Source organism: Candoia aspera, chromosome 17 (genome assembly GCF_035149785.1).
Source record: "Candoia aspera isolate rCanAsp1 chromosome 17, rCanAsp1.hap2, whole genome shotgun sequence".
Lineage (NCBI taxonomy): Eukaryota > Metazoa > Chordata > Lepidosauria > Squamata > Boidae > Candoia > Candoia aspera.
The window spans coordinates 8781478-8807336 of NC_086169.1; the positions used below are offsets into that span (position 1 = coordinate 8781478).

The window sequence follows — 25859 nt, forward strand, 5'->3', positions numbered from 1 at the left end:
GATCACTGAATCCTTGGGTTCAAAGGGGCTCTTGTGGCCCACAAGGGCCACCCCCACAAGCATCCCCAAGAACTATTTATCCAACCAGCCAATAAAGGGGATCCTGGAGTCACAGCTCTGCAAACTGCTCTGAGGAAGTTTTCCCAAACATGTTTTCAATGTTTATGCCTTCGTGCAGCTTCTTTTTTAAAATGTGGTGCCCTGAGTTGGAGATGGGGCTTGACCAAGGCAGAATACAGTGGAATTATTTCTTCCTGTGAATTGGAAATTATACTAAAAGTGTGTTTGCTTTTTTTAGCAGCTCCCTCATGCTATTGACTCATAGCTGGGATGAACAGTTGTCCCATCCTTTGCACACAGACTGCAATCAGGCCATGCCCCACCCCTCCAGGTTTTGGGCCTTGAAACGTCTTCCATTCCTTGGAAGGAACTGGGAGGAACTGGAGTGAAGCAGTTGGGATGATGGGGGCTGGAAACAGACAGCTTTATGCATATAAATAATTATTATCGGAATAGAGAGGCACTTTCGGCACTATCAGAAGATTGCATTTTCTATTTTTCCCCTTTCTTCTCCTCCTTTTCCCCGCCTCCCCACTTCTGAATCACAACTAGGTGACATGGCCCTCTGGAATATCTCCAGGCGAACAAAAAACATTCATTTTGGGATGACGCTGATGGCCAACAAAGATGATGGGTTTGTGGTGAGTATCTTTTGTGGTGCATTTTTCTTTTTTTAAATAAAACACACACCCAACCACATACGTTAAAAAAAAGGAGAGCTATAAAAAGCTAACCCTGCTGCAGTAATTTCAATTGGAAGCCCATGAAATGTTGAGGCTTGACCAGGTTGCAGGAGGAACACCCTAGGGCAGGACTGGGCAAGTTGAGCATATTTTGCTAGTTCCTGGTCACAGTGAAAACAGTTCACACAACATGGTTAATCTTGCTGCTGGATTCACCTATTTGCCCCATATATTAAACCACAGAGAAATCAGTAATCTGAGTTTGTCCAGCCTAACAATGTCTAACAATCTAATTTGAAAAGACAACACAAATAATGATGATAACAACAACTAGAGCGAGGATTTCTATGACATGTCATATTTTTTCTGGAACCTTTATTTGAATTTATAAGTAAGTTAAAACATGTTTTAGAGTAATCTGGTGAGAATTAGATGCTTTTTATTTTGCCTGAAAAGTTATATTTTGACTTTTTAAAGGTGTTATGTCATATTTCTGCTTAATTTTGTAACAAACATCGTCTTTTGGTCATATTTTGGTCATATTTTGGTCATTGGCAACCCTCTTGATAAGCCATCATGTTCAAGCCAGGAAAGATTTAAAGCAGGAAAGTGACTGAAAAAATTAGTGATAAACTGCAAAGAGTGCTGCAATCTAATCTGGGTTATTCAACACTTTGCAAAATATGTAACGTTCTAAATGGACTCGAAGCAAAATTTGAAGACTTCAGGCCAGAATTTTCTCCAGATGAGTTTGGTTTTTTCAGATTTGTTCCTATAACCTCTTGTCATGTCGAACGGAGTTTCTCCAGATACAAGAACATTCTGGTGGACAACAGAAGGAATTTTGAGTTTGAAAACCTCAAGATGCACATGGTCATCCAATGCAATTCTGCTGTTAATGAAAACTAATCCAGGGATGAGCATTTTACTCTCAAAATGTTCATTTGATTCCTTCAATACTAGCACTTTGGCAATGGAAGTGAAGAGGAATTAACCTTTTAGTGTATGTGTGTGTGTGTGTAAGCACAGATTTTTAAAAATTGGGTGCTAATTTCAGAAAAATTGTAAAGACATGTTTTTGCTTTGAAAGTCATATTTTTTGTTTAATTGGTCATATTTAAATGGTTTTGTCATAAATGCTTGCATATTTCTAACATTTTTAGGTCATAGAAATCCTCGCCCCAATAATAACAATAATGATGAAGCTTTGACCTTTACATTTATACTCTCCTCCAATTTATTTTTAAAAAAAATATACTATGTAGTGGCTTTAAAGTTTGTTGTGACTTGGGGATTGATTGCAGAGAAAGAGCTGTGGCTTGGAAAAGGGGCCTGGGTTGCCAAGTGCTTGGATTTTGATCTCGTGACCACAGGGGCAGCTTTAACGGCTGTAACTTCAAGGACCGGGCATAAGTACCATTCGTCAGAAGCGCTGTGACTTTGAATGGTCGCTGAACAAATGGTCGTTAAGCAAGGATTACCTGTATTGTGAGACCAGCCCATCTTTTCACAAATGTGAGCTACCCAGTGTCACAAATGTGAGATGGACGGCTATATAAATTGCATGAATAAATAAATAAATAAATAAATGTACTTTTTAGAACCTGTAGCAGAATTGGTCCAAGAGATGCAGGCTCACAATGAGGGTCTGTGTCACTCGGGGCAAACATGGATTCCACACCCATTTTGGTGTCCCCCCAGCACGGTGCCCGGGGCACATGCCCCACTTGTCCCCCACAGTTGCAGCCCTGAAGAGATGGAGCACATAGGACGCATCTAAATGCAACAGAATTCAGAGGCCAAGCTCTTTCCATGGCTGTTAGGGCAGAGTTGCTTCCTGGCCCTGCTCTCTTATAATGGATTGTCCAGGAGTGTGAAACGCCCCCAGTTTCCATTTGGTGGAATTCCAAGGCAGCTGGCTTTATTTTGGAAAACAGGATGTTGGATCTCAGATCCATGGCTAATGTTGGGGCAGTCCTGGCCAAGATGCCTTCTGCTCCCTCTTAATTCCTAAATGTTCTCCCCAGTCCTCCCCCTCTCCTTTTCTACTGGTGTTTTTAGGCTGCATTCACACAACATGCTGAATCTGGCTACTCAGTTAACCCATCTTCTGGGTTCACACAATATACTGAAACAGAGACTAACCAAACAGGCTAGTTTTGCAGTACTCCCATCCAGTACCATATTGTGTGAATGCAGCTGCTCAGTCTTTAAGAAATCTGGTCAGGGGGTTGTATGAATCCAGACTTTTTCTCTGTCCTCCGCCCCCCAGCACACAAGTCTACATCAAAATCCCATTTTAATCTAGGATCTCATGCCAACCCAGAAAATGCAGTGAGTCCGTAAATTGTGCTTACATTAACAGTGGGGAGGGTGTTGCCAGTCTCTTCGCTCCTTTGCTTTCCTTCCTCAGTGGGCAATGCGGAGCTTGTTGCTTTTTCCACCTCTCTTTTCAATTTTAAACCAGCCTGAGTGTACGTGTGTATGCTCTCCATCCTGGCAGGGGGCAGCCTGCAAACCACCTGTGGCTTGCCACCCCAGAACTGAGTGGTTGGTACTTGGATGGGTCAGCTCAAAAGTTTAAAAAGTGTCCCATTTTGAAAGGCAGTGACAAACGTTCATATTGTTGTCAAGGAAACTACCCATGAAGTCACCAGGAGTCAATCTCGCCTTGAGGGAGATTTCATCTTTACTTAGTGGCCTTTCCCTGGGGGGGTGGGACCCTCCAGTGGGACCCTCCAGGGTTCCATTTGCTTGCTGAATCAGTTGTTCCACACAAAAGAAGCCTCCCTGCCAGTGACTTCAGCTGTTTGGAGGAAAAATTAGATACAGAGATAATGCAAGTATAATAAATATATTTTCAACCACCTGTATATCTATCCATTGGTAGAAATATGCTTCCCCCCCAATCCCTGGAATAACATCTTTAAAAGGGAGAGATAGAAAACTTTGGCCTGTCTGGATAGTCCTCCTATCACTTTGTTGTTGTTTATTCATTTGGTCACTTCCGACTCTTCATGACCACGCCAGAGCTTCCTGTCGGTCGTCAACGCCCCCAGCTCCCCCAGGGACGAGTCCGTCACCTCCAGAATATCATCCATCCATCTTGCCCTTGGTCGGCCCCTCTTCCTTTTGCCCTCCACTCTCCCCAGCATCAGCATCTTCTCCAGGGTGTCCTGTTTTCTCATTATGTGGCCAAAGTATTTCAGTTTTGCCTTTAATATCATTCCCTCAAGTGAGCAGTCTGGCTTTATTTCCTGGAGGATGGACTGGTTTGATCTTCTTGCAGTCCAAGGCACCTCCAACACCACAGTTCCAAAGCATCGATCTTCCTTCGCTCAGCCTTCCTTATGGTCCAGCTCTCGCAGCCATGTGTTACTACTGGGAATACCATTGCTTTAACTATGCGGACCTTTGTTGTCAGTGTGATGTCTCTACTCTTAACTATTTTATCAAGATCCTATCACTTTATGGCAGTGTAAATATAAAAGCTAACTCATGATTTTGAAATTCATTGTTTTTCCTTATTTAAAAATGGATTTATACCAGAACCAGCCTTTAGCCTTGCTGGGGAAGTTGCTAGTGCCTCAGATCTTCTATGGCTGTATTCACACAACATACCTAATTAGGTCAGTTAAATGGCAATCTGGTTAGTTTTTACCTTGGTTCATTTTCTGTGGCTCCACATGTGGGGTGGACCCAGTCCCTTGACTTGATTTCTGGATGGCGTGAACCCAGAAAAAAGGTCCCTTCAAAACTAGGTTAAGTATGTTGTATGAATACGGGCCATGGGTCAACCATCCGTGCTCTAATGTCTTCCAAGTGTGTTGGGCTACCTGGCCCAAACCTCTCAAGGGGAGGCTGCAGTAGGGCAAGGGGTGGCCAGGGCAGAATCCCAACCAGCGGGGAAGTCACTTTTGGTGCCCATGGAGACCCATCTCTCTTTCTGGCAGGCATGTGCTCCCCTCTGGTCCCAGGAATGCGGCACATCCATGTATAGCACAGGGATTTGTACCAGCGTGGACAAGGACTTCCAGCTGATGGAAAATATTGCCCCAACGGCTCAGAGTAAGTTTGGCCTTCTGAACTATTTACTGGAAGCCCCCTCTCTGATCCCAAGTGGGCCAGAAACTATAGGAAATGAGTGGCGCTCAGCTGTGTGCTATAAAGGAATGGTGCTCTGTGCAATGCACAGACACATTCCTTGGGTGATTGTAAAGCATAGCACACGTTCATGCTCACTTTTTTGGTGGAACAGTTAAGGTTTTGCGCAAGTGTGAGCTCCCACTGCTTTTTCTAACCCATCCTCTATCCCATCAGTTTCTCTCCCCTTTCCTGTGCTGGGTGGGAGCCTGTGGCATTCCGATGGTGCTGAACTACAACTCCCAGCAGTCCCAGGCAATGTGGCCAGTCACAGGAACACTTTCATTCTGGTTTATCAGCCTCTGGAGGGCCTCTCACTTGAATTCTGGCCTGCCTCTCTCTTAGCTCAGGGGTGTCCAGTTGTTTTCCCCAGGCAAAATGCCATCCTCTCCCTGTTCCACTGGGGGCCTCAGGAAGGGTGGCTGGGGGACACCATTACCTGGGAGTGGGGCTGAAATTTGCAGACCTTCTTCAGCTCCAGAAACAACTTTGATACCTTATGTCTTACACAGGGGTAAAAGCACCCCTTCGCTCACAGGTGGAAATACTACCCAATTTGATTTGTTGTTTGGGGGAACGCTGGGCTATCTAGGACTCTTATGATTTAAGAAACTAATTTCACTGCTTAGACTTCCCGAAAGTCTCAGTGCTGAAATGGATACAGAATTTTAACCCTGCTCACTAAGGGAACTCTTGTGTCTGCAAATAAGGCTCTCGTGCCTCCTAGGTGACCCTCTCCATCTTGGAACAGGCTACCCTTAGGGGCAAGGGGGTGCTGCCTGAGAGGCCCTGGGTTGGAGGGGCCATCTAGGCTGGTGGGCAGGGATCTCCTGTCCCCCAGGGCTGTTTTGGCACCCGCCCTGTCTGCAGTCAGCCCTGAGGGACTCTGAGTCAGCACCGCCATTCCACAGGAGGGCTGACTAAGGGGCGAGACACACATCCTGGGGTTTTAGAAACCCTTCACGTGCCAGTGACTGTCCTGGAAATGGCCAATTTTGGACTAATTTGCATTTATCAGAATTGCTGGGATTGTTTCCAACAGGATTTGTTTTCCCCAAGTAATACTTCAGAGTCCAATTGCAGCCTTACTCTGGAGGAAAAATGGGAGAGAGATCTAATAAATAAATTTTGGACCCAGCTGATAGGCCTACCAGTTTCAAACAGAACATTTCTCGTGCAACATCAGTGGACTGTAAATCACACTGAAAGATCTAAGCAAGCCCTTCAGAAATGAAGGACTACAGTCCCTATCATCCCCAACCAGCACTGTCTGGGGCTGAGGTGAGCCATAATTCACCACTTTCAAACAGCACCAGGATGGGGAAGGCTGGTCTAAAGGCAGCGTGGTATTCAATGGCCTCCTTTGGGCCCAAGTGTTCCAAATTGGTCGTCTGAATGTTATATAGTGGCTTGGGTGTTGGACAAATCCCTCCTCAGTCATAAATGTCCAGTGGTGGACTTTGGACCAGTCCTTCTCCTTCAGCCCAACCTACTTCAAGAGGTTCAAAGAAAAAAATAACAGAAGGAGTGCTGTGTATGCCACTTTCAGCTTCCCAAGGAAAGATGAAATGTAAATCTGACAAATTTTAAATATTAATTCTCTGAGTTGGGAGATGCTCTGGGGAAGAGAGGAGGAATAGGCCAAAAGTTGCTTAGGACTGAAAGCATGGGAACTTTGCTGCTAAAACTCTGAGGAGCATCCTTCTTTGCTGCTGCCTGATGCTCTCTGACCTTTGTGCAGGATGTTCAACCTACATGGACATTGTAATTGTCCTGGATGGCTCCAACAGCATTTACCCGTGGTATGAAGTACAGAATTTTCTTAGCAACATTCTCAGCAAATTTTTTATTGACCCAGAGCAGATCCAAGTGAGTTTTGCTTGTTTTATCATTGTTTTCTTCTGGTTCTTTTAAAACTCTGTTTTAAATCACTGGGATGGGGGACTTGGTAGCTGGAAACTGTATACTTGACCCTATCCAGTAAAGGGGAGCCCATCTCTGGGCCATTGGTTGCTCTGTCAAACTGCTCTTCCCGTTAAGAAAAGCTTCCTAATACCTAAGTATCCTCTCAGTCTCTCTTCAGAGGTTTCTGTTTTTAGCCTCATAATCATCTTCCTTGCCCTTCTCTGAACCTCTTCCACTTTCTCTGAGTTCTTGTTAAAATGTGCCCACACCAAGAGCTTGAAAGGGCTCAGGAAAAGGTATTTTCCCATAGAGCAAAACATCAGGAGGAGTCTGATAGCACCTTTTCTGCTAACAGATTTTATTAAAAGGTATAAGCCTTTGTGAGCTGCAGCTCCCCTCATCAGATGCACTCTGGGCACCCTAGCCTAACGCAGCTCTCCTCTAGAGCAGAGCATGTTGCAGACGTGTAGCCTGCTGGTTACAGTCTGTCCCACTGGGCTGAGATATACTTTTATCTAAATTGTAGTTCTAATTATATTAGGAGGGGGCAGTAGCTGTGAAGACTCACAAGCTAAGCAAGGTTGGATCTGGTTAGTCCTTGGATGGGAAACCACCAGGAAATCCCAGGTTGATCAGGGAGTCAAAAAATACTCTGGAAGGAGAAAGGGAAGCTACTTCCATTTTGTTGCCAAAAAAATTACATGGGATGCATCCATAAAGTCACCAGGAGTTACGCCTGGATGTTTTGACTACTCCAGTCATAGCTGAAACATATTTTTAAACTAGAATACTCACATTTGGGGCAAAGCTGTGTCTTCTTGGTCTGCCCCCTTCAGTTTTTCAGTTTTCTCATGAGGCTCCCTGGACTGCTCAGGGCTATGAGAGATTTCCTGTCTCTTCCCAGCCTGGCCACCCCTTAGACTGTTGGCCCAGTTGCTTAGATCCTGCTGCACAGAGGCATCCACTTTCTCTCCTTGCCGAAGACAGGAAACCTAAAGAAGAGAAGAGAAGGGGGGGGGGGAAACAAATTTGGTTCACCATACCTTACTGTGAGCACTGGAGCTCTTGGCTGAGTCAGCATGTTTCAGAGTCAAAAACCCAACCCCTCACCGAACAATCTGCAGGCAGGAAGCACAGTAGGCAGCATTTTCCCAAGCAAAGTAGATCTTCTGGTGCTGCTCATGAAGCTGCTTGCCAGGGATGGAGCCCCAGAGATCCTGTGCTTGCCGGCGCCCTAAGTCCTTTTTTTTTTTGCACCTGCACGGGGTAACACTTCCAACTGCTGGGACTGCCTGTTGGTGGCCTTGTTTCTAGTTCTTTTAAAGGGCCAAACCCTCAGAACAGTTTTGCGACGCCTAAAGGGAGCATAACATGCCCTTCTGAGTACAAAATCAAGACTAGCACATTCCTCCCCGAACTGCAGAAAATCCTGGCCCCAAACATTGTACATCAGCACCATCCTCATCCTGTGGTCTTCTGCCACAAGGGGGCTTATCGCTTTTTATGTCACCCCCGCCCCCATCCTCTGAGCATGCTCCACTTTCTCCCCATGTTGAGTGATTCTGCCATTGTCACCATGGTGTAAGTTCTCCTGTCCCCCTATAACTGTCATCCTTGCATCACGTAAGCTGCATGGACCTTCAAGACGTGTTTGTTTGTTCTGTTGGTTTTTACCCTGCCTTTCACTTATGAGCTCATGACCAGTGTCTCAGCATCCCCTCCTCCCGTTTTCCCCATCATAACAAGAGCGGTGGGTGGGCAGAGGCTCGTCACCCAGAAAACTTCCATGACCGAGGATGGACTAGAACCTGGACCTTCCTTCTCCTGTTCCCCCATTAGCCCACACCATCATCTCTGGAAAAGGCTGTGTTGGGGAAGGGGACATAGACAAGGCTGCCTTTAGGGGATCAATGGCCTGACCCCCCGGAAGTCTGTGTCAGTGCCCCAGGGGCATCCTCCTCCTCTCGGCCTCCCAGGTTGGAGTCTTGCAGTACAGTGAAGTCGCGGTTCATGAGTGGAACCTGAAGGATTACCAGACAGCAGAAGAAGTCATTGAAGCTGCCCAAAACATCAGCCGGCAGGAAGGGCTCGAAACGCGGACTGCTGCTGCCATCCACAAAGCCTGGTAGGTGCTGGGAGGTGAAAGAGAGGGCAGGAGTCCAGCTCATGCATAGAGGCTGTGTGAGGTTCCCTGTGCGGGAGCTGATGGCCAAGCAGGCAGACCTCTGCTCTTCTTGATCTGGCCAACGCTGTGAAAAAATGTCTGATGGGAATTCCTCAGTGTTTTGATCAGGGCTGGCCATACCATGATGTTCAATGGACCAGCTGCCTCGGGTGGCAGATGCCACAGTGGAGCAAATGGCCATAAGGTTTTCCTCCACCAGCCTGTTTGTACAAATTTTGCCAAGGCAACTTGTCACATTTGGTAAACCAGATCTGTGGTTTTATGAGACCCAAGCTCTAGCCCAGGATTAGGACATCGCTTTGTTGAGGGGAAAAACTTTTTCCGAAGTAGCCGGTTTCTTTCTGGCTTCTGTCTCCAGCACGGAGGCCTTCAGTCCAGAAAGGGGTGGCAGAGAAGGAGCTACCAAGCTGATGATTGTGCTGACTGACGGGGAGTCCCACGATGGTGAAGAACTTAAAGATGCTCTGGAAGAGTGTGAGGAACGGAATGTGACACGTTACGCCATTGCGGTAAGTGTGTCAGGGTGTGGAGGTACAGAGGTGTTGCTGCTTGTGTGTGTACCTGTAGGTGAGCAAGGGGAAGAGATTTTCCAATATATATTTTAAAGTTCCCCTTGTATTTATTTCAGCCAACAATTTGAGCACATCTTCCTTTTGTTAGCATAACAAACGCATCGCATAGAAAGTATCTGTGCTTAGTTTGCATTTTTAAAAGGAAAAGGAAAAGGAGAAACCGCCCTTCCAGTGGTGTGGATTTTCACATCCCAGCCAGCCTGGACGTTGCTGAGAGTTCTAGGAGTTGAAGGCCACCCAGGTTGGGAGAAGGAATTTTAAATGCTGTCCTGGCTTGCATATTTTTTGAGAATGCCACCCGCTTTGGGGCTCTGTTGTGTTATGTGTATCAAAGTTTCCTCCAAGTTGCATCCACATTGTGCTGTTGGCACCTTCCATTTGGCCTGCCGTTCTCTCCTTCTTGGAGGGCTCCTTTTTCTATTTCCCAGTCCAGCCTACAGTCCTGGATTTCCTGGTGGCCTTTTATCTCAGGACTGAGCAGGCCTGACCCTTCTTAGCTGTTTGAAAGGCCAAGATCAGCTATGCTCTGCCACCTAGCTGGGCAGACAACTTAATACTCATACTTCCCCCCCTTTCAGTAAATCAAGATGAATTGTTCATTGGTCCCCTCGTTTGCCTATCTGTGATGCATCCTTGGCTGATCCTGGGAGCGACTCGGGGCTTGGGAAATGCAGTGGTCGCACTCTTTGGGGAGAAATCGTAGTAACTATGGCTTGGTTCTCTTTCATGCTCTACCTCGACCTGGTCCATGTGCCTCACTTTTCAGGTGTCTTGGGCAGCATCAGATTTGGGGCATCCCGTGAAATTGTGCCTCTGTTCCCCCCAGGTCTTGGGCCACTACATCCGCCGGAAGAAAGACCCCAACTCATTCATCAATGAAATTAAATACATTGCCAGTGACCCCGATGAAAAGTATTTCTTCAACGTGACGGACGAGGCAGCCCTCAACGATATTGTGGACTCTTTGGGGGACCGGATCTTCAGCCTCGAAGGTGCTGGGGAAAGCATGTGGCGTTTGCAACCTGGGGGGAAAGGAGTCAGGGTAACGAAGCATTGCTGTGGTGTGTGAAAGTTCAGCACAGCTACATGCAACAAACAGTTGGAGTTCTATTTCTGTTTCCTGACTGATCTTCACAAAAGCCACGGTGCTGCTCCAGACAGAAGGTGCCCCTGTGTGATCAAGAGGGAGAAAAGGGTTCTTTATCGGGCCTTTTGCTCTGCTTCCTCCTGACATACCCTGCGGTGTGGTGCATCTGGTTGGTGCTTCCCTCCTTTTCATTCCCACTACACCTGAAGGGTCACTGCACAAATGGCCCTGTGGAAAAAGAAATGGCAGCTGCGTAGTGGAGGGGAATCAGAAGAGAGGAAGGCAGAGCAGGCACCAGCAGAAATGGGTGAATTCAGAAACCAGGTTATAATGTATTGTGTGAACACAGCCAGAATGTGGTGATCCTGGACCAGAGAGGAAATGGAGAAGCAAGATGGCTAAATTCCCCTCTGATGGAAACGTCATGCAGAAAAACTTTCCTGCATTTTCTCCAGCAGTTCACCTTGATGAAAGAGAATTTGCTTTGGAAATTTCTGTCAGGAGAGATTTTGGAGAAATTCTCCTGAGTGAAGGGTTCTTGTACTTATTTCCCAACGAGGTGCCCAAGGCGGTGTGGGTGAGAGAGGGCCTGCATTCTGTGCACAACCCTCTCTCCAGGGTTCTGCGGCCTCCTTGGCTTCAGGAGGAGGCAGTGGCCTTCCCAGGGCTGGGGCTGCAAAACGCAGGCAAGTCAGAGGAACGGCAGAAGGATGGGAAGAAGCGTAACAAAATAACACACACACACCCAGCACCCTCTGCTGTCCCCAGTTAGGTGATACTCCCAAGAAAAACCCAAAAACATTCCAGTACCCTGGGAATAAGAAAGAAAACAGGAATTTCTCTTGCAAGGAAACAAACAGACTGAGAAGTTGCAAGGTAACTTTGGGAAAATTCCCATCAAAAGCAAATCCAAACTTGGGTGAGAATAGAAGTTTGCAACAACAACAAAAAAACTGGCTAAATATGCAGTTATATGAAGACAGTTAATATCTGTCTATCTTCCTGCAAGTAATAATACTAATAATTATTAAGCTTGTAGGATCTGTGTCACCCTGGGCAAACATGGATTCCGCGCCCATTTTGGTGCCCCCGCAGGGCTCATTTTGGCACCCCCCTGCACTGCGCCCAGGGCACATGCCCTGCTTGCTCCCCCCCCAGTTGCGGCCCTGATGCCGCCTGACTCTCAATGACTCTGGGCAGCTCATGACAACCAAACAATTAAATTACAATAAAATCAATAAAAAATAAAGAAAAAAGATAAAAGATGGCAAGCATGATGAAGCAAGGAGTCTCCCTCTCCCTTGCCAAAGGCCTGGGTGAAGAGCCAGGCCTTCGGGGCTCTTCGGAACAGCAGCAGGGTGGGGCCCTCCAGATCCTAGGGGGATCCTTGTTCCAGAGGGAGGGTGGTGTTACAGAGAAGGCGCAATTCTGGAGTCCTGACAAATGACATTTAATTGAAGGAACCTGGAGCACGCCAACCCTGCAGGATCGATCAGCTAGGCGGATGTCATGGGAGACAGGTGGTCCCTCAAGTAACCAGCACCTTGACTTGCACCCAGAAGCAAACTGGCAACCGGTGCAGCTTGCGAAGCAGAGGTGTTACATGGGCGTATCGAGGCATGCCCATCAGTGCCTGTGCTGGTGCATTCTGGACCAGCTGAAGCTTCTGGGTGGTTCTCAAGGGCAGACCCATGTAGAGTGCATTTCAGTAGTCAAGCTGTGACCAGGGCATGGGTGACTGTCTAAAGGGCCCCCGATCTAAGAAGGGGCACCACTGGTGGCACCAGATGGGGTTGCGCAAAGGCCTTCCTGGCCACAGCGATACCTGCTCTTCAAGCAGGAGCTGGGAGTCCAGGAAGACCCCTCAATGGTGTACCAACCTTGAAGAGGGAAGTGCTGCCCCATCCAAGGCCAGAGAATGTGTGGTTTCAGCAAGCAGGGACCTGGGCACACACATCTGACATGAGAATAACCAATTTCTTCTTCTTTTTTTAAAGAAAAGCTATTTATCACCCTTTTCTAATAAACACGCCTCCAATAGTGCATTGACCTTAAGAGGCCGCCACTTCCACCCTCCTTTCTTAACAGGGACCCGTGAGTATAACTCTTTTGAGTTGGAAATGTCTCAGATCGGCTTCTCCGCTCACCTCCTGGAGGTAAGAGAAGAATCGGGCTTCTCTATTTTCCAAACGTGCCCCTCGGACACAGCAGGATCAAGACGGGGAGAGGGCGGGCAGAAGGCTTCCACTCAGGTGGCTTCACAACCCAGCAGTGGATAAGAGGGGCCCTGTGAAAGTACCTGCTCCCCTCCAGAGAGTGCTCGACATCCCCCGGTAACCCACCTCACAGGGTTGCTGCAGGGATAAAATGGGGCGAAGGGTCTCTTCAGATGTGCCTACAAAATAACCGTGGGAAAGATGGGGCATAGCCTGCAGCCCATCTTTCTGAGGAGGGGATGATGGAAAGATTCAGAGAAACTTTCCTCTCTGAACAGCAATTTCCCATCTGCAACAAACATTGAATAAAGCTTTCTTTTGGAAGCTCTGGAAGCTGGGCAGCCGCTGAGTTACGTGCTGCTCTGCGAATGTTGGGGGTCTGGATGGCTGCAGCTGCTTCTCTCCTGGCAGGACGGGACCCTCTTCGGCATGGTCGGCGCCTACGACTGGGACGGGGCCGTGCTCAAGGAGGGCCGGCTGGGACGGGTTGCACCCCCCCGGGAGGCTTTTGAGAGAGAGTTCCCGCGAAAGCTGAAAAACCACGCTGCCTATCTGGGTAAGGGAGGCGGCAGAGTACGGGCCTTTCTTCCCAAGAAAGTAATGTCAAAGTTTGGATCCAACCAGCGTCCCGTTTCTAATGGTGATCAGCCCACCGCCTCTGAGAAGCTCCAGGCAACAGTGGAAGAAGCTCTTTTGCCATTTGCCCAGAGGAGGTAGACTGCCCTAGCACCTGGAAGTTTCATTTCTCTATCATAGCTAATAGACCCCAGCTCCTCTAGGAATGTCTCCATTCTGTTTTAAAGCCATCCAAGCTAGGCACCACTCCTCCCATCCAAAATGGAATAAAGGAATCCCAGTGCTGATTCTTTCCTAACAGCCCTTCAGCAGAGATTGCTGAGGGCTTTTCTAAAAAAAGAAATGGAACGGTTTTTTCATGGTAAACAAGAAAAATAAATTATGGTTCTCATTTTTGAAAAAAATGCATAAACACCAAACTGTCCCTAAAATCTCTGTCTCAAAGAAAGGACTCATTATTCCGAAAGGCTTATGAAGATAATCATTCCAAGTTGGTACCATCGAGTTTTATTGGGCTACAATTGCCATCTTCCCCCAGGTGCCACTTCTTGTACTTCTTAACCTCTTTTTCCTTGTGCACAGAGTCTCCTATTTTACTGGAAACATTTAGAATTTGAACCTATTTAAATGCACTTTGACTTTGAAATAATTGTTTCAAGCATGGAACAGCTGATTTGAATTTAAAATAGACTTTTTCTATCATTTTGGAAGAGACTTTCACTTAAAACATAGTGTCTTAAATTCCAGACAGTTCAAAATGTTTTTATACCCCCTAGTTTAAGGACTTGTGCAAAGCTAGCTACTGTAATCACCACCAGGTCCAGAACAGAGCACAGCCAAGGTTTTCTGAATGCTGTCTTTTCGCTTTCCCTTTCTTAGGCTACACCGTCTCCTCGATCAGACTCAGGAGCGGCAGAAGGCTCTACCTGGCCAGCGCCCCCCGTTTCCAGCACAAGGGGAAAGTTATCCTCTTCGAGATGAATGGTGATGGTGGCATAACCATCTTTCAAGCCCTTACAGGGGACCAAGTAAGGCACTCAAGGGAAATGGTGGGAGCAAAATGCAAAAGCCATTTGTTTAGAGCGTGAACAAAGTGGGACCCGTCTCAGATTTACAGCAGAAGCAGGAAGGGCTAGAAAAGCCACATGTGTGTGCTTGTGTGTCTGATTTTCTGCCTGTTGATGTACAGAAGGTGAAATGTTGTTCCTCTGCTGTTTCTGCTCCATCAATGTAGATTAAATAAAAGAAGCAATTCTTTCCTGCCAACCAGAGAGTTGTGTGTCCTTTCTCAGCATCCCCTTAACTTCATATTCCCACTTACCAAACAGCTTATGTAATCAAATTCAGATTCTTGTTTTCAGAGAGCAGACAGAACACTTCCCAGCTTGTTTTATGCTTGTCTTCTCTTACAAGTGTCCTTCTAGTAAAAGCGATTCTATCATAATTTTAATGCATAATGCAAATTATATCATAATTTTAACGCATATTTAATGTAAAAGTGATTATAACATGATTTTAAGCATAATTTTAATGCGTAGTGCATAGAATTCTAGACTGCCAGGAGGACTGTCCTAAAAGCAGTCAGGGACTGTTCTGCCAGGAGCGTGAGTTGCAGGACGTGTCACGTGTATTACAGATCAGGAGGCAGCATGAGATGTCCACGTAGATCTGCCCTTGCAGACATAACAAAATAACACCTGTGCGGAATCTGCCGATTTTGACACCATCTTCATTGTCCTGTGCAGATTGGATCCTACTTTGGCAGTGAGATTTGCCCCGTGGACGTGAACGGAGATGGCGTCACGGACGTCTTGCTTGTGGCTGCCCCCATGTACCTGGGCCCTCAGAACAAAGAGACGGGCTGCGTTTACCTTTACAGGGTTGGGCAGGTAGGTGCCATTGATTATATGAGAAGCTACAGAGTGAGATTGTTTCAACTCACAACCAAGCTAGCAGTGCAAGAGCAACTTTTCCTGATCTGAGTGAATGCAGACATGAGAAAGGAAAGCCCCTTTGCCTTTAATAAGTTGTTCTCTCTCTCCTTCTCTTTTGAAGTCGCTTCTGACTTTCAATGGGACCCTCCTTCCTGATCTAAAACCTCAGGATGCGCGCTTCGGCTACTCCCTCCTGGCTGTTCCGGATCTTAATCATGACAGCTTTAATGATGTGGTTGTGGGTGCCCCTTTGGAAGACAACCACCAGGGGGCAGTCTACTTGTACCATGGCTACCGCACAACTGTGTTACCACGTTTCAAACAGGTTAGTGAGCGCCAGCATCTCAAAAGCAGCGGCCTGGCTAAGGACGAAAGTGTGATTTTTTCTTCTGTTTCTCTATGAGAAGAGTGGGCAATCTTTTTGTGGCCAGGAGCTGCACTTAATCTGCAGCAAGCAGGGCATGGTTCAGAATGGGTAAGGCACCCGTTTGGGGTTGGCGGTCCCATCCAAAAGGCTTGAAGTTCTTTACTGAAGCCCCCATTCCTTAGAAAAAGTGTGCAATCAACCACTTTTGATTTCTGTTTTTTCTTGGCTATGATTTTTAAAGAAATGTCATGTATCTACAAAAGCCTTCCAACCTGGTTGAATTGAGTGAATTCAGTTTCCAGAATTCTATACAATAGCTTTGGGAGTTTACATTTAAATACTTCTCAGGTAGCTTTAAGTCCAAAAGCCCTCACAAAATGACGTAGAGACCCAAAGAACCTAGAATAAAAGCAATAAACATGTGAGATCCACAGCAATAATAACATTAAGCACAGCTCCAGAGCAAGAAAACTGTTCAGGGACAACCTTCAGGGCTTCAGCCAAGGATGTGCAGGCTGCTGAGCGCAAACAGCTCCTGACCCTCGTTTGTCTTCCCCTTGGGATTATGCCACCAACATTTTATAGCAAACTTACCCAAAAAAATTTCAGTTGGCATTTAAGGGAAATTAGATATTCTCAGCCTTTTAATTAAAAATAGACAAAATACCTGAAAAGGCAGACAGAATTCATGCTACATCCTAGTGGGATGTCATACTACTATTTGTGTGCTGTTTGGGACATATTTATTAGAAAAGCATCCATGGAGCAGGAGAAATAACTAAAAAAGAATCTCATCAGCTGTGTCCCTAAGTCCATGCTTGCTGCAATAAGGGATGCAAGCCAGCAAAAATGAGAAAAGCAGACAGTGGCCCTGCCTAGGGTGCCCGGGGTCTTTGGCATTGGAAACGCAGTCTGCAAAGGGCAGCCAGGAGTGCCCCAAGCTGCCCCCAAGAACAGTCGCCTTCTTCCCTGGCAGCGCATTGAATCGGCCGGGCGCCACTGGGGCCTTCGCTATTTTGGCCGCAGCTTGGACGGGCAGATTGACGTGGATGGGGACGGCCTGGTGGATCTCGCCGTGGGGGCTCAGGACTCTGCGGTGGTCTTAAGGTGAGGGCGCTGGAAGGCACATCCCATTCAGAGGGGCGGGTGAGTAACGGGAGTGCCGGTGCTGCACAGAACCTTTGCCTCGGTGGAAAGGAAGGACGGGGAAGATAGTTTTGCTTTTCAACAAAGTCTCAGACCGTCGGAATGCCAGAAGCCTCTTACCCACGAGAGCAGAGGTCAGTCATGCTTGTGGCCCTGAGACCACACCCGCCTCCAGGCCCGTTGAATTCGCCAAGGTTTTTGTAAGCACATCAGAGCATCAGGACCTTGCCAGATTTGGCAATCTCCCACGTTTTCTTCAATCCCTTTAGGAATAATGTTAAGGGTGTTTCTTACTTATTAAATTATTAGTAACCTGCCCTAGAGCTCAGCAGAAAGATGAGGCGGCGAAAATAAAGTGTTCCTAGAATCAGGGTTGTAACTTCCTTGGCAGCAAGCAAAAGCAGTCTGCTTCTGCCCTTTTTCTGGAATGTCCTTGGACTTTGCAGTCTATTCCACAGCCCTGGGATTTGATTTCCTCATGATCTCCCATCAAAGCCCTGGCCAGGTCTGGCCCTGCTTAGCTTCCAAGCCCAAATAAGGTCAGAGGGAAGGAAAAAAAGTCAGGTAACATATGCAGGAATGGACTTATTTTGAACCTTGTGTTCCTGAAATGTTGAAATCCACCCATCACCTTGAACTCTGACTGAAAACGTAACAGTGCCCTTCCTGTAGTGTAGAAGTCAGAGTCCCCGCTTTGGGAGAGATGGGAGGTAATAGAAATTTGAGAAATAAATAAACTAGTGAAATGACTTACTTAAATATGCTGTTCTTGATGGCAGTCCATCTCTCTCATTCTGCCCTAATATTAGCATCTAATATTTCCAAGGACAACCCTATAGAGAGTGTATGGCATAGATTGTACACAGTTATGGTGCTTAGGCTGTAGGGGCTGGTATTCTTTTGTTGTTACAATTATATGTGTTGGTAATTAATCAGATCCAGGAGGATTGTGCAGATCAATGCATCCATCTCAGTGAACCCTCCCTCCATCAATGTGATCCAAAAAAACTGCCAGAGAAGTGGGAAGGAGTCTCTCTGTGTGACAGCCAGCTTCTGTTTCAGTGTGTCCTCGCGCTCTCTGGGTCCCCGGGACAGCCACTTGAGTAAGTGCCTCCCAAACCAGAAGTCAGAAGGCTTCTGTTACTGGTCACTTCAGTTACAGGACTTAAACCAAGGCTGGGCAGGCTTGGGGCACCTGGGCCAAGGGAGTGGTGGACAAGAACTGCAGAAAATCTGCCTCTGCTTTTTAGCAGTGTTTCAGTTGTGCAGTTTCTGGACAGGCTGCAAAAGGACTTAAGCAGCTATGTCTGGCCCACAGGGAGCCCACCCAGCCTAAATAGACCCTCCTTATTGCTTGATCCTAGGTATAAGATTCAACGTCTCTCTGGATGACAGGAAGTTTGGCACGAGAGCAGTCTTTGACAGCAGCCCTCAAAAGCTGCTGCAGAAGAGGACACGGGCCACCGTGGGCAGGACGGCGTGCTCAACTGCCCGCTTCCACGTCATTGTGAGTGTGGCACGGGTTCATCTTTGAATCCTTGGCCCAAGGGGCTTAGCTGGTTCAGACTCCCAGCTGGTTGCCTGAAGAGGGGCTGTGCAAAGTTGACATACAATGTGTCCTCTGTAGCCATATTTCTGCGGAATGCTTTCTTTCATAAGAAAAGAATTCTTCCTTAGATGAAGAATCCTAACCACAGAATCATGGAATTGGAAGGAATCTTACAGGTCATCTAGTCCAACTCCCTGCTCAGTGCAGGTTCCAATGAGCATCTCATGTAGAAGACCATCCAGCCTTGATTTGAAGACCTCTAGCAAAGAGGAATTCACAGCTTGGTGTGGCAGCGTGCTCCACTGGCCAACAGCTCATACAGTCTCTCACTTGATATGGATATGGCTCTTCTGAGCCTCAGAAGGGAAGTGTCTTATGTACCTGGAAACAAAGGCAAGATTGGATCTGTTTTTTTTTTCCAGGGCAATCAGGTTTTCTACCTCTGTCTAGCTATTGTTCTTAACCCCCAAACACATTAAGATTCTAGCCCCCATAGAAGACTGATTTGGAAGTCCACTTAGTCTGGTATTTTCTTCTCTGGCATTCCTGAGCTCTACTTCACTGAAGGCTGGATGTTATCTGTCAAGGATACTGTAGTGGCAGATTCCTTCTAATCCTGACAATCTATAATTATATGGCTCTATATTTACCACAGGCAAATCCTCATTTCACTGTTCTTTTCCTTTTATAGTACAGATCCAAAAACTTGCCATCCAATTTTGTCTTTATATATCTATTTTCCTTTTTTTTTAAATTTCAGATGGGTGGGAATTGGCAAATTCTGGTGGTGTTGGAAAGCTCAGAGGTTGTATGTGGTTTGCAGTTGCCTTTCAGCTTTACTGAAGGCCTTCTGACATTCTGAGCATGCTGCATTAATCAGGGTGGAGAAAAAATATCCTGCATTTTCTTCCTATCAATTCTTACACAATTTCATGAAAGAGAATTTGCTTTAGAAATTTCAATATAGCTTTCAAAAAGAAGAGAATCATGGTCTTCTCACAGGTCTTCCTGCACTTACTTGGTGAAAAGATGGCTAGGGTATGTATGTGAGTGTGTGATGTTGTATAATCCACCATCAGTCTATAGCCTCTCTGGCTTCCCATATTAAATCCATTTAAAATCAAGAACTGCAACGGGGGGAATTCCTCAAAGAATCACAGAACTTAGACCTTGAAAGGAGTCTTAGAAGTCTTCTAGCCCAATCCCTCCTTCTGTGCAGGAATCCGCTAAACCCCAGTTTGGAAACCACCAGCAAGGTAAAGTCTCACCCATTTTAGCAGATGGTTCCGCTGCTTAACGGCTCTTCCAGCAGGGCGTTCCTCCTCTTCCTGTTCAGCCTCTTTTCTTTTAATTTTGATGCATCAGGCCTAACCTTGCTATTGTTTTCAGTAGAGAACACATCTACCCCCCCAGGAATGTGATAAACCATTGAGGTACATGTGGACATCAACAATCTCTCTCTGGCCCTCAGTCTTCTTTGCAAACCAAACCTGCCCGGCTCCTGATTTTTGGAGCCCTGGTCATCCTGGGAGCTCAGCTCTGAACTTGTCTCAGATTCTACGGTGCCCAGCACTGGACACAGAATTCAAGTGTTGCCTAAGCAGCCTGGGGGATGATGGAGCTCCTGGGGGGCATTTTCAGAATTCTGCCCTTGAGCATCCAGGGAGACTCCAGAGTGATGAACCGAGGGTGAGAAAAATCACTCCCGCTATCCCACTTGAAAAATCCTTTCCGGAGAAACCTGCAATACATTTTCATGGCCTGTGAGGATCAGGAAGAAATCCATTTTGAAGGGGAAGGAAGCATCCTAGGAATGACTGCCCTTTCTCAGTGCCTGGGGGCTGTGGGGGTCTGGATGGGGAACAACAGGCTTCAACTGAACCCTGGTAAGACGGAGTGGCTGTGGATTGATGGTGCTTCACTTCCGGGACATGGTCATCCTTAGTTCTGGATGGGGTTGCACTGCCCCAGACAGACTCAGTGCGTAATCTGGGGGTTCTCCTGGACTCATGACTCCTGCTCAAAGAGCAGGTGGCAGTCGTGGCCAGGAGGGCCTTTGCGCAACTTTGGGTTGTGCACCAGTTACGCCCATTCCTGGATCGAGAAGCCCTCCGAACAGTCACTCACGCCCTGGTCATCTCCCACATAGACTATTGCAATGCGCTCTACATGGGGCTACCCTTGAAGAGTATCCGGAAGCTTCAGCTGGTCCAGAATGCAGCCACGCGGGCTATTTTTGGTGCCCCTAGGTTGGCACATATAACACCGTTGCTGCGCGAGCTGCACTGGGTGCCAGTTTGCTTCCGGGTCCAATTTGAGGTGTTGGTTATCACCTTTAAAGCCCTACATGGCATGGGGCCAGGTTACCTGAGGGACCGTCTCATCCCTATTACATCAGCCCGCTCCACCCGATCATCCAGAGAGGGCATGTTGCGGACCCCCTCCATAAGAGAATTTCATCTGGCGGGGTCCAGGAAATGGGCCTTCTCTGTAGTGGCCCCCACCCTCTGGAACATCTTGCCCCCGGAGGTGAGGCAGGCCCCTTCACTCCTGACTTTCCGGATGCCCTGAAGACCTGGTTCTCCTGTCTCGCTTGGGGCGGGAAAGTGAATAACCATTCTTGGGGGTGGCTCGCACCCTAGAGTCCCTCCTACCAGCCTGGATTTTATACCTTTCTTGGATTCTATATTTATTTACTGTATTTTATAATAACTGTTTTTATGAGATTTTAATGTTTATATTTCGTGCTTGATTTTTTTGTAAACCGCCCAGAGTCCCTTCTTCGGGGGATATGTTGTTGTTGTTTATTCGTTTAGTTGCTTCCGACTCTTCGTGACTTCATGGACCAGCCCACGCCAGAGCTTCCTGTCGGTCGTCAACACCCCCAGCTCCCCCAGGGACGAGTCCGTCACCTCTAGAATATCATCCATCCATCTTGCCCTTGGTCGGCCCCTCTTCCTTTTGCCTTCCACTCTCCCTAGCATCAGCATCTTCTCCAGGGTGTCCTGTCTTCTCATTATGTGGCCAAAGTATTTCAGTTTTGCCTTTAATATCATTCCCTCAAGTGAGCAGTCTGGCTTTATTTCCTGGAGGATGGACTGGTTGGATCTTCTTGCAGTCCAAGGCACTCTCAGAATTTTCCTCCAACACCACAGTTCAAAAGCACCAATCTTCCTTCGCTCAGCCTTCCTTATGGTCCAGCTCTCGCAGCCATATGTTACTACAGGGAACACCATTGCTTTAACTATGCGGGCCTTTGTTGTCAGTGTGATGTCTCTGCTCTTAACTATTTTATCGAGATTTGTCATTGCTCTTCTCCCAAGGATTAAGTGTCTTCTGATTTCCTGACTGCAGTCAGCATCTGCAGTAATCTTTGCGCCTAGGAATACAAAGTCTTTCACTGCTTCTACATTTTCTCCCTCTATTTGCCAGTTATCAATCAAGCTGGTTGCCATAATCTTGGTTTTTTTGAGGTTTAGCTGCAAGCCAGCTTTTGCACTTTCTTCTTTCACCTTCATCATAAGGCTCCTCAGTTCCTCTTCACTTTCAGCCATCAAAGTGGTATCACCTGCATATCTGAGATTGTTAATGTTTCTTCCAGAGATTTGAACTCCAGCCTTGGATTCCTCAAGGCCAGCTTGTCACATGATGTGTTCTGCATACAAGTTGAATAGGTAGGGTGAGAGTATACAGCCCTGCCGTACTCCTTTCCCAATCTTAAACCAGTCCGTTGTTCCGTGGTCTGTTCTTACTGTTGCTACTTGGTCGTTATACAGATTCTTCAGGAGGCAGACAAGATGACTTGGTCTCCCCATACCACTAAGAACTTGCCACAATTTGTTATGGTCCACACAGTCAAAGGCTTTAATATAGTCAATAAAACAGAAATAGATGTTTTTCTGAAACTCCCTGGCTTTTTCCATTATCCAGCGGATATTGGCAATTTGGTCTCTAGTTCCTCTGCCTTTTCTAAACCCAGCTTGTACATCTGGCAATTCTCGCTCCATGAATTGCTGAAGTCTACCTTGCAGGATCTTGAGCATTACCTTACTGGCATGTGAAATGAGTGCCACTGTTCGATAGTTTGAACATTCTTTAGTGTTTCCCTTTTTTGGTATGGGGATATAAGTTGATTTTTTCCAATCTGATGGCCATTCTTGTGTTTTCCAAATTTGCTGGCATATAGCATGCATTACCTTGACAGCATCATCTTGCAAGATTTTGAACAGTTGAGCTGGGATGCCGTCGTCTCCTGCTGCCTTGTTATTAGCAATGCTTCTTAAGGCCCACTCAACCTCACTCTTCAGGATGTCTGGCTCTAGCTCACTGACCACACCGTCAAAGCTATCCCCGATATTGTTATCCTTCCTATACAGGTCTTCTGTATATTCTTGCCACCTTTTCTTGATCTCTTCTTCTTCTGTTAGGTCCTTGCCATCTTTGTTTTTGATCATACCCATTTTGGCCTGGAATTTACCTCCAATGTTTCTAATTTTCTGGAAGAGGTCTCTTGTCCTTCCTATTCTATTGTCTTCTTCCACTTCCGCGCATTGCTTGTTTAAAAATAATTCCTTATCTCTTCTGGCTAACCTCTGGAATTTTGCATTTCATTGGGCATATCTCCCCCTATCACTGTTGGCTTTTGCTTTCCTTCTTTCTTGGGCTACTTCTAGTGTCCCAGCAGACAGCCATTTTGCCTTCTTGGTTTTCTCTTTCTTTGGGATGTATTTTGTTGCCGCCTCCTGAACAATGCTGCCAACGTCTGTCCATAGTTCTTCCGGGACCCTATCTACTAAGTCCAGTCCCTTAAATCTATTCTTCACCTCCACTGCATATTCCTTAGGAATATTAGTGAGCTCATATCTAGCTGATCTGTGGGTCTTCCCTAATCTCTTTAGTCTGATCCTAAATTATAGGATATGGGCGGTGGCTAAATTTGATTAATAAAAATAAATAAAATCTCAGGGCCAATGTTGGTTCTCCAAAAGGTCTCAGGTATATTTCTCCCCTGCAGGACACCTCAGATTACCTCCGGCCAGTCACAATCACAGTGAAGTTTGCACTGAGTGATGCTGAGCTGCCTGGACCCGTCCTGGATGAGAAACTGCCCACCACTGTTAAGATACTAGTGAGTGATAGTGCCAAGTGATACAAGTATGGATGTGTGACACAAAGTGCATGTTCAGGAAGTGGCAGAAGAAAGACAAGCAGAAAATATTTTAATCACCATGGGGAAAAAACAATGCATGACCTGTGAGTCTTGTACTAAGACTTGGACTCCTATCCACAGAACATGAGCTGCCAGGTTAAAGACCTCAGCCGCTTACAGTTAAGAGTACTTGTGCAACACCTGAGCTGCTAGATTATATCTGAGGTCTTGTGAGCAGCTCTGGTAGGAAATACCTACCTTGGAATTTGCAAAGAGGAAAATACAGTCTTTAAATCCAGGGCCCAGGGCTCAGTGCATATGAAAGCTTCAAAGCTTAAAGGTAAACTGGACTAATAATTTCAATATAATTTTAAAAAGCATTTGTAAGCTTTTTAAATTCATGTTACCTAGGTGAGTCAGGGACGCGGTGGCGCTGCGGGTTAAACCGCTGAGCTGTCGATCGGAAGGTCAGCGGTTCGAAACCGCGCGGCGGGGTGAGCTCCCGTTGCTCGTCCCAGCTTCTGCACACCAAGCAGTTCGAAAACATGCAAATGTGAGTAGATTAATTGGTACCGCTTCGGCGGGAAGGTAACGGCGTTCCGTGAGTCATGCTGGCCACATGACCTGGAAGTGTCCTATGGACAACGCCGGCTCCAAGGCTTTGAAACGGAGATGAGCACCGCCCCCTAGAGTCGGACACGACTGGACTTTACGTCAAGGGAAACCTTTACCTTTACCTTTAGGTGAGTCCAGTTTTGTTAGTAATGAAGGGTACGAGAAAATGCTGATTCATCACTCCCAGGTTGAGCCACTCCTATTTGGCCATTCCTCAGACCTCAGAGAATTAGAAACTTGTCTTTTAAAAAAAGTGGGGGAGAAGGCAAGAACTCTACAGAATCAATCGGTTGGCTGTTTTCCAGGTCCCCTTTTTCAAGGACTGCGGTGAGGATGATGAGTGTATAACAGATCTGGCGCTACAAGCTGAGATGGATATCAGCGGATCCAGGTAGGAATCTGATCCAAAATCTCTTGCAAGTTAGGCAGACAGGGATGCTTGTACTAAGCAGGGATTTAAACTTGATGTCTTAAATGGCCCTTTTCAACCCTAGGATCCCACCACCCAGGCACAATTCAAAAACCACTAATCAAAAACATACCAGAATATCTATGCTATGCTAAGATCTGCTTGGAAGTACATAGAGTTCCACAGAAGCTATCGGTTGGTTGGTTGGTTGGTTGTGATCAGTCGTACAGTAGAATCTTCTCACTCACGCTGATCTTAAAGCCTATAAGCTCTGGGAAAGCACAGATTGGCTAGAGACTGATAAATCATTAACCCATCTCTCTTTGCCTATAAGCCAAGGCTGGGACCCTTGTCCTCTTTTTGCAAGCCACATGGTCATCATCAGTTTTCCTCATTCCAGGCAGAAACCTCATGTCATCCGTAAAGGGAAGCGGAAGATGGTGGTTGATGTCCTTCTGGCGAACAGGAAAGAAAATGCCTACAACACCACCCTCCGGATCTGGTTTTCCAGAAACCTTCACTTCTCCAGCCTTGTGCTGAAGGTATGGTGCCCCTAACCCTAAGCAGGGTCATCAATGGGATGCCCAGCCAAGGGAGCCCACTCTGACCTCCACAGACGGACTTTCTAAAGAGGCTGGAAGCCCTCCAAAACTTGGTGAAAGTGTTGCCTATGGTATTACGTTGGTTATTTATATATACAAAGAAGTTGCCTCTAATAACTGAAGTCCTAGCATGTCTATTTAGTTAGTGCAGTAATTAAATTAAATCCTGGCCATGCTTTTTAACCATTCCTTGAGCATTACAGTACTTAGAAGCAAGATTTCAGTTGAACTTTGGAAGCAAACTCAGCCACTGTGGTTGGTAAACCATGACTTGTAGTCTACAGCGCTGTGTTGCCCCTGGAAGTTGTATTTCATTCATGATTAAGCAATGGTTTAGTCTGGAACCTAGTTACAGATAGCTTTGGCTTGGGATTATATTTTCAAATAAAAAGAAACCCTGCCCAATAACTTTCCCCAGATGCTCATTTCAGTTTATTTTAGCTCTCTTCTCTTGCCTGCAGGGGGAGAACCCAGTGAAAATGGAGTGCTCCGTTTCTTCTGCTCAGGCCCGGACATGCAGCGTGGGCTATCCTGTCTTCCGGTCCTTGGCAAAGGTAGGCCTCCTAAAGAGTCTGGTGGTGGTTGGTTGGAGGCTTCTTAGTTTAGGGGTGAAAAAGATGTGCATCCTTCCTGGGATGTCTGTTGTAGGGGATCACATGAG

The 25859-nt window shown here is 46.6% G+C and overlaps 1 protein-coding gene across 1 annotated transcript in view; it reads left to right on the forward strand.

The window, feature by feature from the left end:
* ITGA10 (integrin subunit alpha 10) overlaps window positions 1-25859 on the forward strand; it is a 64209-nt gene that overhangs the window by 17333 nt on the left and 21017 nt on the right. The window contains exons 4-21 of the mRNA XM_063316706.1: window positions 613-701; window positions 4697-4811; window positions 6628-6755; window positions 8768-8916; window positions 9335-9485; window positions 10375-10540; window positions 12724-12791; window positions 13263-13407; window positions 14307-14455; window positions 15173-15316; window positions 15483-15686; window positions 16705-16835; window positions 17811-17977; window positions 18239-18381; window positions 23438-23551; window positions 24493-24578; window positions 24997-25138; window positions 25660-25752. Of these exons, the coding sequence (XP_063172776.1) occupies window positions 613-701; window positions 4697-4811; window positions 6628-6755; window positions 8768-8916; window positions 9335-9485; window positions 10375-10540; window positions 12724-12791; window positions 13263-13407; window positions 14307-14455; window positions 15173-15316; window positions 15483-15686; window positions 16705-16835; window positions 17811-17977; window positions 18239-18381; window positions 23438-23551; window positions 24493-24578; window positions 24997-25138; window positions 25660-25752 (2384 nt within the window). The remainder of the gene's footprint in view (window positions 1-612; window positions 702-4696; window positions 4812-6627; window positions 6756-8767; window positions 8917-9334; window positions 9486-10374; window positions 10541-12723; window positions 12792-13262; window positions 13408-14306; window positions 14456-15172; window positions 15317-15482; window positions 15687-16704; window positions 16836-17810; window positions 17978-18238; window positions 18382-23437; window positions 23552-24492; window positions 24579-24996; window positions 25139-25659; window positions 25753-25859) is intronic.